This window comes from Lolium rigidum, chromosome 3 (genome assembly GCF_022539505.1).
Source record: "Lolium rigidum isolate FL_2022 chromosome 3, APGP_CSIRO_Lrig_0.1, whole genome shotgun sequence".
Taxonomy (NCBI): domain Eukaryota; kingdom Viridiplantae; phylum Streptophyta; class Magnoliopsida; order Poales; family Poaceae; genus Lolium; species Lolium rigidum.
In genome coordinates this window covers 127141823-127156634 of record NC_061510.1, presented here as the reverse complement: position 1 = coordinate 127156634, position 14812 = coordinate 127141823, and the positions used below count along the sequence as shown (strand labels likewise).

The 14812-nt window shown below is 49.9% G+C and overlaps 2 protein-coding genes across 2 annotated transcripts; one reads left to right on the top strand and one right to left on the bottom strand.

The window, feature by feature from the left end:
• Positions 1-7134: 7134 nt before the first annotated feature.
• On the bottom strand, positions 7135-8955 carry LOC124695499 (basic proline-rich protein-like). The gene has a single exon (XM_047228339.1). The coding sequence runs from the start codon at positions 8953-8955 to the stop codon at positions 7135-7137; it is 1821 nt and encodes a 606-aa protein (XP_047084295.1).
• Positions 8956-12630: 3675 nt separating this feature from the next.
• Positions 12631-14427, top strand: LOC124698206 (coatomer subunit beta-2-like). Its single transcript, XM_047230716.1, has one exon. The coding sequence runs from the start codon at positions 12631-12633 to the stop codon at positions 14425-14427; it is 1797 nt and encodes a 598-aa protein (XP_047086672.1).
• Positions 14428-14812: the final 385 nt, after the last annotated feature.

Genomic DNA, 14812 nt, shown 5'->3' with positions numbered 1-14812 from the left:
GTGAACAGACATGCTTGATGAACAACATATGCAATTTCTGGACGAGTTCAGGTTAGGTATTGCAAGTTACCTGTGAGACTAAGATAGGAAGTGGGATTATCTAAAAGATCACCGTCAGTAATGGATAGTTTGGAGTTACTATCAATGGGTGTGGAGGCTAGGTTGCAATCAGTCATGCCGGCCCTTTGAATGAGATCAAGTGCATCTTGTTTCTGCGAAAGACATAGGCCAGAGGAAGAGCGAGTGACAGAGATTCCTGAAAAGTGGTTAAGTGGTCCTAGATCAGTCATAGAGAATTCATAACTTAGTGTAAGAGAAACGCCAAGAAGGAAGCAGTGAGGAAAATATCATCTACATATAAGAGTAAATATGCGGTGTGTTCAGTGGAGCGGTAGATGAATAGGAAAGTGTCATTTTTTGATGCTTGAAAACCCATGGCCGTGGCAAATGTTTCAAAACGATGGAACCAGGCTCGTGGAGCCAGCTTTAGCCCATAGATTGATTTATTTAGGAGACAGACGAGAGAAGGATTAGATGGATCTTCGAAACCAGATGATTGTTGGCAATACACCGTTTCTGAAATTGTACCGTGAAGGAATGGGTTTTTAACGTTTTTAACATCTAGTTGATGTATGTGCCAGTGAGAGGGGAAACGGCTAGAGATAGCACAATACGGATGGTACTAGGTTTGACGACGGGGCTAAAAGTTTCATCGTAGTCGATTCCATATTCTTGCGAAAAACCCCGGACAACCCACCTAGCTTTATAGCAGAGAGAGAGCGCCATCAGAATTATATTTAATGCGAAAAGCCCATTTACCACTAACGATGTTGGCGCCTGGTGGAGGAGAGACTAAGGTCCATGTGTTGTTGTGAACTAGAGCATCGTACTCGGAGCGCATGGCGTCAAGCCAATTTGGGTCAGTCATGGCTTGTTTGTAGGAACGGGGAACAGAGGAAGAGGAGGAAGTGATGGACAGATCAAACATGCGACGTGGCTGGACGATGCCATCTTGCAGCCGAGTGCGCATTGTGCGTGTAGGAGGCTGTGGTTGAGCTGGTTGAGAAGAGGCAGAAGGGAGGGGCGGAAGAGGACAGGGGAGACGGAGGGGTACGATCCGGGGGAGGCGGGGTGCGCGTAGTGCGATCCGGGGACGACGAGTACGCGTAGCAGGGGCTGAGCCATGTAGATCGACGTGATGTCGTGCATGGCGATTGACGTGGTGCACTGGAGGCGCTAGATGATGGAAAAGGAGAGGGTTAGGAGGAGAAGGGGTAGGATCGACGGGAGAGGAGGTGGCGGTGGATTGTGAGGCAAAATGGAAGATTGTCTCATCAAAGGTAACGTGGCGAGAAATATAAACACGGCGTGAGGAGATATCGTAACATCGGTAACCTTTGTGTTCGTGACCGTAGCCGATAAACACACAAGGGATAGATCTCGGGGCAAGTTTGTCGGGGGCAGTGGAGGAGAGATTGTGAAAGCAGAGACAACCATAGACACGGAGATGATCATAGGAAGGAGGAGTGAAAGATACCTTGGTTGGCCGTGAAGTGGGAGGAGGCGCCGGAGTCTGCGATCCATCCACCTTGGTTCTGCAGCGACATCTCATGTAGAGCATTGATCAGGGCCTGCTACTGAAAGGACGTGTCGGGCGGAGCAGGCACAGTTGCAGTTGGAGGGGCGCTGAAGTGGGCGCGCAACATGTACGAGGGAGGCGGCGACGGAGGCTGCCCGTATCCAGGGGCGTTGGTGACGGAGGGCCGCGCGTAGTAGTAGGGCACGCCTCCGAACTGAGCAGGGGCGAAGGCGGTGTGGGCCTGGGGCAGAGGCGTCGGGCGGGGTCCATGGACGCCGCGGATCGGCATCTGCCAGGCCTAGACCATGCCAATCCAGGTGGGCCGCTGCGTCTGTTGCGGCGGCACATGCGAGGTGGATCCATTGTTGTAGCCGCCGTGGTTGGAGTGCCACTTGCGTTTCTGGTTCCCTTGGTTGGGAAAGGGGGAACCAGGCGAGCCAAAGGATCCCTGGCCACCGTGGGTGGAGGCGGGAGCAGGATCCCGTGGCCGGTAGGAGAGGAGCACGGTGGCGGTGGCTGGTCTAGTTGGCGTTCCCGAACATCTTCTTGTCCATCGCCAGTTTGTCGACGGCGACAGTGAAAGTCATGGTCTCGGCCTCCTGCTGAATGAGTTTGCCCACGGTCTCGTGGCGCTGATGCAGACCAGAGACAAGTTGAATGAGAGGGGATACCCAAGGTCACGGAGTTCGTCAGAGATCGCCTTGAGCTCGGCGAGGTAGACGCTCAGAGTACGATCGAGCTGCTTGGTGAGGTGGAACGCCTTGGTGAGGATCATGGCCCGTGTCATCCCATTGTTTCGGAAGATGGATTCGACGGCCATCGAGCGCACCGATGTGGAGGCGGCGTGGATCGTGTCCTGCAGATCGACGAACAGAACGTCGAGGAGCCACGACTGGACGATGGCATCGACGGCGAGCCACTCGGGGTCGCCTGGACGCCTGACGTCCGTGTGCACGTGATCGAGCACTTGGTAGATGGTGAGCTTCCGCTCCAGCCGAGAACACCAGAGGGAGTAGGAGCCGCGACGCAGATCGAGCTCCGGGATCTGGCCCTTGAGAGAGAAGCCAGAGAGGGTGAAGGATTTGTGGCGCCGGGGAAGGGCGCCATGGGAGGAGGTCTCAGAGGTGGTGGAGGAGGAGGTGGCAGAGTTGGTGCTCGCGCTATTGGCGGCGGTGGTGCCAGTCATTGTGGGATCGAAGAGTCTGATACCATGCATGAAAGGAGATGTCAAGGTACTTGGTGTGCATACGCACTGACAACACAATTGGGGAGAGACTTGTATAGGATCTTCCCATTACGTAGGATCATAGGATCAACTTAGAGAAATCATACTTTGCCTATGCGAAAAAATCTGAAAATAATTAGCAACATGCATATAGGTTGTATCTACAACTCCAAAAAATTTCAGCTTAAAATATAATCTACAATTGGAGAAACAAAAAAGACAATTCTGTTGTGAATAGTGTCAGATCTGGTTGAATAGTATTTCACACTATTCACACCCAGATTTATCTTTTTTGTCTCTCTAAGTATATGTCGAATTTGAAGTTGCAAATTTTTGGCATTGCATATATAACATAGATGTCTGTTGTCATTTTTTTTCAGAATTTTTGAACATGTTTTGTCTTTGCAAAAAATTAATCTCATAGATCCTATCTAAGATCTGATCCTACCTAAGTCTTCCCCAACACAATTGTATTGATGATCTGATGATTAGAGAGAGGTTTACATATAGGGGCCGATCCTAAGATGTCGGCGGTTGAGAGTGTGCTCTACCACATTACATGGGATAAGATCAGATAAGAAGAGACTAATTCTAGTCTTTATCTAGTGTCACTAGTGGAAAATAGGCCTAATGTCGCGGGCCGTAAGACCCTTTTGTCGCGGGCGGCCAGCCGCGATAACGGAGGCGCGACAAAAGGCCCCCCCCCCCCTTTTATCACGGGTCGCTTACCACCCACGACATAAGGTCCACCACGTGGCAACCACGGGGCGCGCAGGGGACACCCCCTTTTGTCGCGGGTGGTAACACCGCCCGCGACAAAAGGCCCTCTACGTGGCGCGCGCAGGACGCTGCTCCTTTAGGTATTTTCATTTTCATTTTCTTTTTACTTTTTACTTTTTTTTCTTTTTTACTTTTTTACTTTTTGTTTGACTCGTTACTCTCTCACTTGGACCATTGTTAACACTAATTACACTTAATCTTTAGTCAAATTCAAGTGTTGGTCACACTTCCCGGTCGGTCACCCATCCTCACACTACTCCACCCTCAGCACGCTTAACTTCTCTGCTCTTTCCTGCTGTGTTCCCGCGAAGCTGATTGTACCTTGTTGTCAATACTACCATATCAATCTTATTAACTCTTATACCATTGTGTCACTTTTCTGTATTTTTTGAAAACAAAACAAAAATATATTTTTTAAGTAAACAATAATTTATAAGATAATAATATTAAATTCTAATGAAAGTAAAATAAGTAATAAAACTATTTTATTAAATAATATATCCATTATTCATATAATATGACATAATTAATATCTTTGAATCTGTAAATCGCAATTGGACAAATAATATGTCCATTATTATTAGAAAAAAGTGAGGAATTTAAATATAAATAATTTATTTTTTATTCATTTTTATTACTATTATTAAATAATATATATATTATTCATATAATATAGCATAATTAATATCTTTGAATCTGTAAATCGCAATTGAACAAATAATACGTCCATTATTATTAAAAAAATGTGAGGAATTTAAATATAAATAATTTATTTATTTTCATTATTATTACAATTATTAAATAATATATCCATTATTCATATAATATGGCATAATTAATATCTTTGAATCTGTAAATCGCAATTGGACAAATAATACGTCCATTATTATTAAAAAAATGTGAGGAATTTAAATATCAATAATTTATTTTTTATTCATTTTTTATTACTATTATTAAATAATATATCCATCATTCATATAATATGGCATAATTAATATCTTTGAATCTGTAAATCGCAATTGGACAAATAATATGTCCATTATTATTAGAAAAATGTGAGGAACTTAAATATGAAATAATTTATTTTTTATTCATTTTTATTACTATTATTAAATAATATATCTATTGTCTTTTCTTTTGGTCTTGTCTTTTTTTGCGAAAGACTTAACACTTTCTCGTGGTTTTTTTTGTCGAAAACCCATAAGTGGTACCAATTTGGTTGATTTAGCTTGATAATTTGTGGTTATATGCTATTAGTGCAAGCCCTACCGCTTAAAAGAGGTCGATCAGAAGCATGTTGACCCAAATATGAAACGAAATCGTATGTGTACGTGGTACAATGCGGTAGGGAGGCAGTCATTGCAGTACACATCGACGTCGATCTAGCCGGCCGTACGCGCTGCGATTAATTATTCAAGCGCGGGACTAGTAATATGCTGTCGTTGCAGGGCATGATTGTACGTACTGTCAGGCTAGCTGGCTGGCTGTATATATAGGGGATCGTTTGTCGCGGGCCGTATCACGACCCACGACAAAAGGGGTGCCAGCAGGCCGTGGCCAGCCTCGGACCCCTTTTGTCGCGGGTCGTAGTACGGCCCGCGACAAAAGGCCGCGACAAAAGACTCAGAGCCATCCAGCTGGTTTCGGGGCGACGTGGCCAGGCCATTTGTCGCGGCTCCAGACGCGGCCGCGATAAAAAGCTTGTACGAAAGCCCTGTTTTCCACTAGTGTGTGACTAAGTCTAGTCTAACACATATTTATGACTTTATGTCATCTTCGGCATCGGTAGATGTTGCTAGTCTGCAGTTTTGATGGCATGTGTTATGTTGTGTACTGTCAACATCCAACTTTATTTAGAGCATCTCCAACAGAGGCTCTAAAATTTGGCGCTGTAAAAGTCGTTTGCAGCGCGCTCGATTCGGATATAGCGCGCGGCGCCGACGCGTGCTTCGCCAGAGGCTCTATTTTACAGCGCAACCACGAAGCCGAAAAACAACCCTTCACCGGAGGCTGTAAAATAGAGCTCCACAAACAAGTTTCTTCAACATTCATAGAACAAACAAGATCAAACATGCTACAAATAAATCTGAAAAATTCAACTAAATTACTGTGCATTATCCATGTAGCTAGAAATTGATATAGCTAGCAAGCTAGCAATCCAATCTCCATGCGCGGCCGGCCGAAATTAGTTCGTGCGTGCGTGCGCGGCCACATCAATCGAGTCCGCGCGCGGCCGAATCGAGTCTAGCTAGCCACAACAATCGAAATCGAGTCCGTGCCTGCGTGCGCGGCCGGCGGAGCTCGCAGCGCGGCGGCCAACGGAGCTCGTAGCGCGGCGGCCGGCGGAGCTCGCGGGGGGCCGACGGAGCTCGCAGCACGGCGGTCGACGGAGCTCGCAGGGCGGCGGCCGGCGGAGCTTGCAGGGAGGCCGGCGGAGCTCGCAACACGGCGGCCGACGGAGCTCGCAGCACGGCGGCCGACGGAGCTCGCAGCACGGCGGCCGGTGGAGCTCGCAGGGAGGCGGCCGACGGAGCTCGCAGGGCGGCCGACGGAGCTCGGTGGGAGGCGGCCGGCGAAGCTTGCAGCACGGCGGCCGGTGGAACTCGCGATGCGGCGGTCGGCGGAGCAGAGCGGTTTCTTTTCGCGCGAGCGATTCCAGCTTACAGCGCGCGGTAGCCGGCGCACTAGATATGCCGCTTTGGATAGCGCAAACTACCGCGCGCACTAAAATATTTACAGCGCGACCTATTTTACAGCGTCTGCTGGAGGGCGCAAAAACGCGTTTGGCGCTGTATATTGGCAGTTTTTTTAGTGCGCGCCCAGTTTACAGCCTCTGTTGGAGATGCTCTTAGGGTATTGTATATAAGCTCGTTTACCTTGGTGTTTATAAGCACGCAAGACTACTTTGGCCAGAGTGAGCTAGGGTGGATTGCTCGGTCTGTCTGAACTGTCAACAAGTTCATCTCGGGAGCTTGTCACGAGAACACCATTACATGCACATTAATGTTTAATGGACAAGTTTGACGTATTGCAAAACTTAAGCATCAACACCTTAGCAACAGGCTCAGTTTGTGAGCGTCGAGCTGGAGCCTTGATTCATAACAAGTCCACTTGCAGAGAAAAGAGCTTATCGCCAGTTCTGAGACATGATCACCCCCGTGTACGCGAGCTGCGCCTCTTCTCTCCTACCCACGTCTCTTCTTTGCGAGCTGCTCCCCATTAATGTGCAGGTACACCATCCACCGCATCGTTTGCGCAGGCAGCACACACACAACTATACAAGTCACAGGCTAAAAGGAGAGGCAAGTAGCTAAGCAGCCAATCAAGCAAACGCATGCAGAGTACAGCTACATAGCACACATGCATGAGCAGCTAGCTCACTCACGTCGATGCATGGGGAGTCCAAATCGAAAGCCCATTTAAGAATGCGGCGCGAACCAAAGCAGAGTTCATCGGCCTGATCACAGGCACGCATCCAGAAGACGTTTTAGCCATGTCAACGCTCCCCGTCTCGCCACCAAACCGAAAGCAGGTTCGTGTCCAAGCCAATTTAATCCAAAGCCGATGCGCGTAGGTGTTCGTGGTGTTTAAATACCGCGACCTCCGGCTTCCCCAGCACACACAGAGCGAGCAGTACCACCATTCGCCCGTACGTGCGAACAGGAAGGTAGCTAGTGTACTGATCGAGGGGTGAGCTCGCGGCTGGAAAGGCGCGGTTCCGATCGATGGGGAGCCGGGCAATGGCGTGTCTGCTGCTGCTGGCGCTTGGGTGGGCGACGAGCGCCGCCGCCTGGCGCGAGCCCGTGCCCTGGAGCGCGGACATGGTTGCAGCAAAGGGCTGCGACAAGAAGAAGCATGGTAAGGGTGGTGGCGTTGGTGCAGGGGGTGGAGCGGGCGGTGGTGTTGGTGGAGGCGGAGGTATGGGCGGCGGAGGAGGATTTGGGGGAGGAGGTGGTGTAGGCGGCGGCGCCGGCGGTGGCATGGGCGGTGGTGCAGGTTTTGGAAGCGGAGGAGGTGTAGGAGGCGGCGAAGGAGCTGGGTTAGGTGCTGGTGGTGGTCTCGGAGGCGGAGCAGGAGCTGGCTTAGGTGCTGGTGGTGGACTCGGAGGTGGAGCAGGAGCTGGTGGTGGTGGCGGCGCTGGCATGGGTGGTGGAGGTGGTTTCGGAGGTGGAGGTGGAGCCGGAGGTGGCATGGGTGCTAGCGGTGGAGGTGGATTCGGAGGAGGAGCTGGTGGCGGAATGGGTTCCGGTGGTGGATTTGGAGGAGGTACCGGTGGAGGAATGGGCACTGGTGGTGGGCTTGGAGGAGGAGCCGGTGGAGGAGATGGTGGAGGCATTGGCAGTGGTGGGGGACTTGGAGGAGGAGGCGGAGGAGGAGGCGGAGCAGGTGGTGGAGGAGGATTTGGTGGCGGTGCAGGTGTTGGCGCCGGAGGAGGCTTGGGTGATGATACTGGTCTTGGTGGTGGCATTGGAGGTGGTGCCGGTGGTGGAGCCGGAGGAGGCCTGGGTGGCGGTTCTGGAGGTGGTATAGGTGGCGGTAGCGGTGGAGGCTTTGGAGGCAGCGGCGGTTCTGGTGGAGGCATTGGTGGTGGAAGTGGTGGAGGCTTTGGAGGTGGCGGCGGTGCAGGTGGAGGGAAGGGCGGTGGTTTCGGTGGTGGTGCAGGTGGAGGGAAGGGCGGTGGTTTCAGTGGTGGTGTCGGTGGAGGCATGGGCGGTGGTTCTGGTGGAGGCATTGGCGGTGGAAGTGGTGGAGGCTTTGGAGGTGGTGGCGGTGCAGGTGGAGGGAAGGGCGGTGGTGTTGGCGGAGGCATGGGCGGTGGAAGTGGTGTAGGCGTTGGCGGTGGAAGCGGTGGAGGCTTTGGAGGTGGGGGTGGTATGGGTGGTGGTTCTGGTGGAGGCATTGGCGGTGGAAGTGGTGGAGGCTTTGGAGCTGGCGGCGGTGCAGGTGGTGGCGTAGGCACCGGTGTAGGGAAGGGTGGTGGTTTTGGTGGTGGCGTTGGTGGAGGCATGGGTGGTGGAAGTGGTGGAGGATTTGGTGTCGGAGCTGGTTCCGGTGCAGGAATGGGCTTCGGGGGAGGCGCTGGTGCAGGTGTCGGTTTAGGAGATGGTCTTGGGGGAGGAGGAGGTCTCGGAGACGGTGGTGGCACGGGTGGTGGTTTTGGAGCTGGTAGTGGCATAGGTGGTGGTTTTGGAGGTGGTGGTGGTGTTGGAGGAGGATTTGGGGGAGGAGGTTCAGGAGGCGGATTTGGAAGTGGCGGTGGCGTGGGCGGAGGCATGGGATCTGGTGTCGGAGGCGGCTTTGGAACAGGCAGCGGTGGCGGCATCGGTGGAGGGAGTGGATTTGGCAAAGGAACTGGTAGCGGTGGAGGCATAGACAGAGGATCGAGCAAGGGTGTTGGCCGGGGAGGTAGCCCAGGTGGAGGTGGCGGAGTGGGCAAGAGCGTTGGCACCACCGTTGGTCTTGGTGCTGGCGGTAGCACCGGTGGAGACGGTAGAGCGGGCCACAACATCGGTGCCAGAGCTAGCGGCGGTGGACGAAATCATGGCGGGAAGCACCATGGTGGAAGCTATAATAGTAGAAAAATTACCAAGCTAGGATGTTTGAACTGAATTGTAGGTGCGAGAGTATACAGGTACAATAGGTGATGCCACCACGGTGATCCTTGTGATTTGAATGACTCATTTGATATGATTGGTTAATAATAAGGAAAGCCTATTTGCAACGCCCACCTAATGTTTCTTTTTTACAATTTGTTAACTAGTTTTAAAACACGACTTTATCATTTCCATGTCCATCAAAGTTGTAGCAACAGGTGGAAAACTGCACAGAAACTTATAAGTACTCTATATCTAAGAATGTGTGATTGTTCAAATGCATATTTATGCACTTAAAGCGTGCATGATTTAAAAGATACATAAATACCTGATTGAGAAAAACATCAAATAAGACATAGAAATAGAGTTTACATTTTTTTAACCATTTCTATAATTATATTTTACCGAATACTTTTTGCAGTATAGCAAGACATTTCACTGTTTAGCGGAAGCGAACCTCACACCTTTCACAGAGCAGGGTAAACATTGAAGGAGGGACAAAGTAGCTACCTTATCTTCACCAAACATTTTCATTACAAGTTACACTGTGTGTACATGTATTGTTTCTATTATTTTTCATGTTTTCTATACTTGCTATTTTTTGGACGATGGGTCGATCCGATCCTCCGCCTACACAACCGTAGTATGTAGTTGCGCTGGGCCATCTGATATCCCGAACCATCCATCCCCGTGTTCCTCTCTTCCTCTCCTCCTGCAAAGTCAGTTGGAAAAACACACACACAGATCTCCTTATCCTCTCACCGCACAACACCCTAGCCCAACGCGGCACCAACCCTCTGGCTTGCAATACTATGGCAGCGCCTGAGTTGCTCGGTTGCAACAGGAACACCTCCCGAGGTTGCAACAACGGTAGCCGGCGGCAGGTGGGCGCTTGCAACAATGGTTAGTGAAGCTCGCATCGAGGTTATAACATCTCTCATTTACGTTATTGCGAATATATGAACTTATTTTATTCATATGGTCGCGTTATATTTATGGGAAAATTTGCTACATGACACTACTATTTTCTGGCATTTTCTGAAACACACTGCTCGATTATGTCTTTGCCAGGTACCATTACAATTTTGTGGCACATTTGTTAGAACACACCACCTGGCTGAAAACGGAAAGTTTTGCCCATTGTCTTCAAAACCAGTCATCCCACACAAAAGTGCAAAACTTTCTGTTTTTGGTTAGGTGGTGTGTTCTGGCAAATGTGTTACAAAATTATAATGGTACCTAGCAAAGATACAATCGGGTGGTGTGTTTGAGCAAATGCCAAAAAATAACGGTGTCCTGTAGTAAAATTTCCCTATATTTATTCATTCTATCATCTTACGACTATTTATTCTACGAGGGTTTCATTAAACTTGTATTATCATTTTGGGTTGTATGGTCTGCCAATCTACTTATGCGTGTATCTATTCGAATCACATCCTAGTATATCTGTATTTGAATCCACAACCGGTCATTATCCGATCCAGTCTAAATATGTCGAATTTTTGTTATAGGATATGGTAACCAATAAATCCGATCTGATTACATCCCTATAATCTTGTGATGTATAACACTAAGACAATCCTAGTTTATATGGTAGATATTTTTAATTCGTGCTAGTGAAGCTTACCCGTACCACAGATTTGTTTACCAATTCTAGTCTTGAGGGATACCATCATTTTTCTCCCTTTCCTGGGATCACAATTGACTTTAATCCAACTAGCATATGGACTTCTAGCAAAAAAGTTAGTCCGTGAATTGTCTTGCCATAAATCAATCAGAACCATGTAGGGGCGTAGATGCACTTTCAAGCTCCCATCTTGAAATCAGAGATTTTAAGAAATAGGTAAAACACTTTACATATTTGCTGACAAGCATCAGTCCCTCGACTCGTAACTTACCCATTCATTGAAAATTAACTTTTCTGATGATTAATACGCCTCAAAATTTATGAGAACGTTCACTAAAGATACAACTCTGAAAAAAAATATCTAAAGATAGGTGACCCCTCTATAGTATATACGCATGTCTACCTTATGTTGAACAATGAGAAAGGGCAGATTGCGAAGCTTTTTTCATAGACCTTTAGTAGTTTCTAGTACATCTATTGCTAAGCAAATTAAAGAACCTTCCAAGTTCGGGGTAATTTTAATTTTGGGGGCTACCAAATACTTCAAAACTTTGAATGCATTTACATCTTTTCTGGGTCATGTGAATGGGACTGACCTTGAGGAGTTGAGGGCTAATTATTTTGTGGGAAAAGCTAAGTCTGCCTGCACCTTGTCAATATCCCAAAGCAATCTTATGATTTCACAGACGTTTGCAATTGCTAAACTAAAATATATAACTATCACTTTGTTTTAAAAAGATAACTACTATGAATTTTACGGAAATAAAATGAGCACATCACATTATATTGGAAGCCCTTCCAACATCATTAAGGCATTTGGTAGAAATTTGCCCCTTCCGCTCCTCCTCCACCACCCCGGAACCCTAGCTGCCGCCCTCCCTAATTCCCCTCCCGCCGATGCCGGATCCTAGCCGGGCAAAGCCCGTGCGTGAGGATGATGGCAGCGGTGGAGCTCCCCTTCGTTGCGGCTCAGAGACGTGGCTGCGGTGATGGATCTTGAGCGGGTGCCTCGGGACGACGTATGCGTGGTCATGGCGCCGTTCATGTAGCGATGTGGCATCCTCCACCTTTGGATGCGCTCCACGGTGAGGAGGAGACGGTGATCCAGTTGCTAAAGCAGGTGAGGATGCAACCATCGACGACGGCTCATGTGGGTGTCGTATTCCTCGTTGGAGGTGATGGTGGGGCATCTCTCGTTCCATTGTTTCCGGGGGAAAGCTCAGATCCGGGGGAGGCCACCATTGACGGCGGCGCCCGTGGGTGTAGGCCTCGTTGGAGGCATTATGTGGCCCTCCTCGATCGGATGAGCGCTCCCGTTTCACCTAGAGGGTGTCTCGAGATATGCAATATTCCATGTTCCTAGTTGATAAGGAGTTTTCATGTTTTTAGAGCACAAGGTTATGTTGGCATGACTTCCACTCATTGCAGGGTGTGTAGATGTTGTGTGGTAGCTTCGGGTTTGTTGATGTATGATTTTTGTCAAATATTTTAATAAAGAAGATGGTACTTATCTATCCATGCGAGACTGAGATATAGCCTCCATTTTGAAGAAAAGAAGACATTTTATTTTGTGCAGACTTAAGCAGGGAAAAAAAATGCCCTAATTCATACGGATTCCCAATGAAGCAAACGATGCCTTAGACTAGGGGGACCCATCACGGCCCGAAGCTCCGAATGCCCGCATCGCCTCTTCAGCCCCTGTTCCCGCTCCAGCCGCCCAGATCCTAACCCGCCTCAGCCCCGGCCTGATCCAACTATCCAACCACTGTCACCCCTAGCTAGCCGCCGGCACCTTCCGGCGCGGGTGCCCAGCAGACCCGGCGCCATGGACAAGCCGTGCACGCTGATGATCCACTTCGAAAAGGGCTCCGCCGCCATGGCGAACGCGATCAATTCGGATCTGGAGGGCAGCGACGTTGCCGCCAAGACGGAGGCCATGAAGCGCGCGGTCATGCTCCTCCTCAATGGCGAGACCCTGCCGAAGCTCTTCCTCACCGTCGTCCGCTACGTCCTCCCCTCGGAGGACCACACCGTCCAGAAGCTGATGCTCCTCTACCTCGAGATCATTCACAAGCGCGACCCCGCCGGCCGCGTCCTCCCGGAGATGATCCTCGTCTGCCAGAAGCTCCGCCACAACCTGCGGCACCCCAACGAGTACATCCGCGGCGTCACGTTGCGGTTCCTCTGCCGCCTCTCTGAGCCGGAGATCCTGGAGCCGCTCGTGCCGTCCATCCTCGAGAACCTCGAGCACCGCCACCACTTCGTCCGCCGCCACGCGCTGTCGGCGATCTCCGCGATCTACCGCCTCCCTCATGGTGATCAGCTCATCCCCGACGCTCCGGAGCTCGTCGAGCGCGCACTCGCTTCCGAGCAGGACGCTTCCGCGCGGCGGAATGCGTTCCTCATGCTCTGCCTATGTGCGCAAGAACGTGCTCTCGTGCACCTATTCTCCAACGCTCAACGTGTTACCCAGTGGCCCGATCTCCTGCAGATGGCGGCGGTAGACCTCATCCGCAAGGTCTGCAGTTGTCCAAACCGTGCTGACAAGGGCAGGTATATCAAGATCATCAGCTCACTCCTCTCTTCCCCCAGCACAGCTGTTGCGTACGAGTGTGCCGGTGCGCTTGTCTCGCTCTCCTCGGCCCCCAGTGATGCGCGCGCTGCCGCAAACGCATACAACAAGCTGCTCACGTCGCAGAGTGACAGCAATGTCAGACTCATTCTTCTGGACCGTCTGGATGAGCTGCGCAGGTCACACCGACATGTGATGGTGGATGTAGTGATGGATGTGCTGCGTGCACTTGCCATCCCCAACTTAGACGTCAAGAGAAAGGTGCTGGATTTGGTGCTTGGTCTGCTCACTCCTCGTAATGTCAAGGAGGTAGTGCTTTACCTCAAGAAGGAGGCTGGCAAGACGAAATCAGGGGAGTACCGCCGGATGCTGTTGCAAGCTATCCATGAATGTGCCGTGGAGGTCCCAAAGGTGGCTGGATCGGTGGCGCACCTCCTCATGGACTTCCTTGGTGGCACTAATGCTGCTGCGGCCGTTGATGTTGTGTTGTTTGTGCGCGAGATCATCGCGACGACCACTGATCCCAAGCTGCGCGTGTTCATGATCCGGAGGCTGAGTGATACCTTCTATCGGATCCGGGCGTCCCGTGTATGTTCAATCGCTCTCTCGATCCTTGGGGAGTACTCCCTCTCGTTAGCAGAGGTCGAGAGGGCCATTTCCACCATCAGGCAGTGCCTTGGGGATCCACCACTCTCCACTGTCTCGGAGGAAGGAGAGACAACTGATCCCTCCAAGCCAGCCAAGCCGATGGTGAACTCTGTCACCCTGTCTTCCAGGAGGCCTGTTGTTCCTGCAGATGGCACACTGAGTACTGCTAAGGCGGCCATTTCGACTCCATCAGTTGCTCCTGTATCATTGGCATCGACCCTGAATCTCAGATCACTCATTCTATCAGGCGATTTCTGCTTGGCTGCAGTTGTTGCCTGTATTCTTACCAAACTGGTACTGAGGCTGCAGGAGCTGCAACCGTCAAAGGCTGAAGCAAACAAGGCTTGTACTGGGGCCTTGCTGGTCATGACGTCCATTCTGCAGCTGCGGTCATCCTCCTAAATCTGATTTGCAACTTGGCAAACAAATTAAGAGACAAATCAGGGCTGTGAGTAGTACCATATCCAAATTTATAGTGAACAGTATCTTACTAGCACTATTCACAAATCCAGATTTGCGTTTTTGTATTCAGAGTTGTGTGTCCTTTATTTATCTGAATTGTTGCGACATAGTACATGCATGTAGTATTGTAGTATGAATGCTGGAAAAATATTTTATGGATGGAGGGAGTATTTTGTTTTCCTCATTTGATTGCAAAAGAATCTCTCGTTTAGTTTCTACATAGTCAAATCATCTGTAGAACTTGTTCGGGTTTTAACATGTCATTGATATGAATTGCTTTATTGGGATTATTTATATACACTAATATTATAAATGATGCTCTGTG

Bases quoted from the DNA above. Each gene is read 5' to 3' on its own strand.
- LOC124695499 (XM_047228339.1), bottom strand. From the start codon at position 8,955: ATGCCTCCACCGCTACCAGTTCCTTTGCCAAATCCACTCCCTCCACCG.
- LOC124698206 (XM_047230716.1), top strand. From the start codon at position 12,631: ATGGACAAGCCGTGCACGCTGATGATCCACTTCGAAAAGGGCTCCGCC.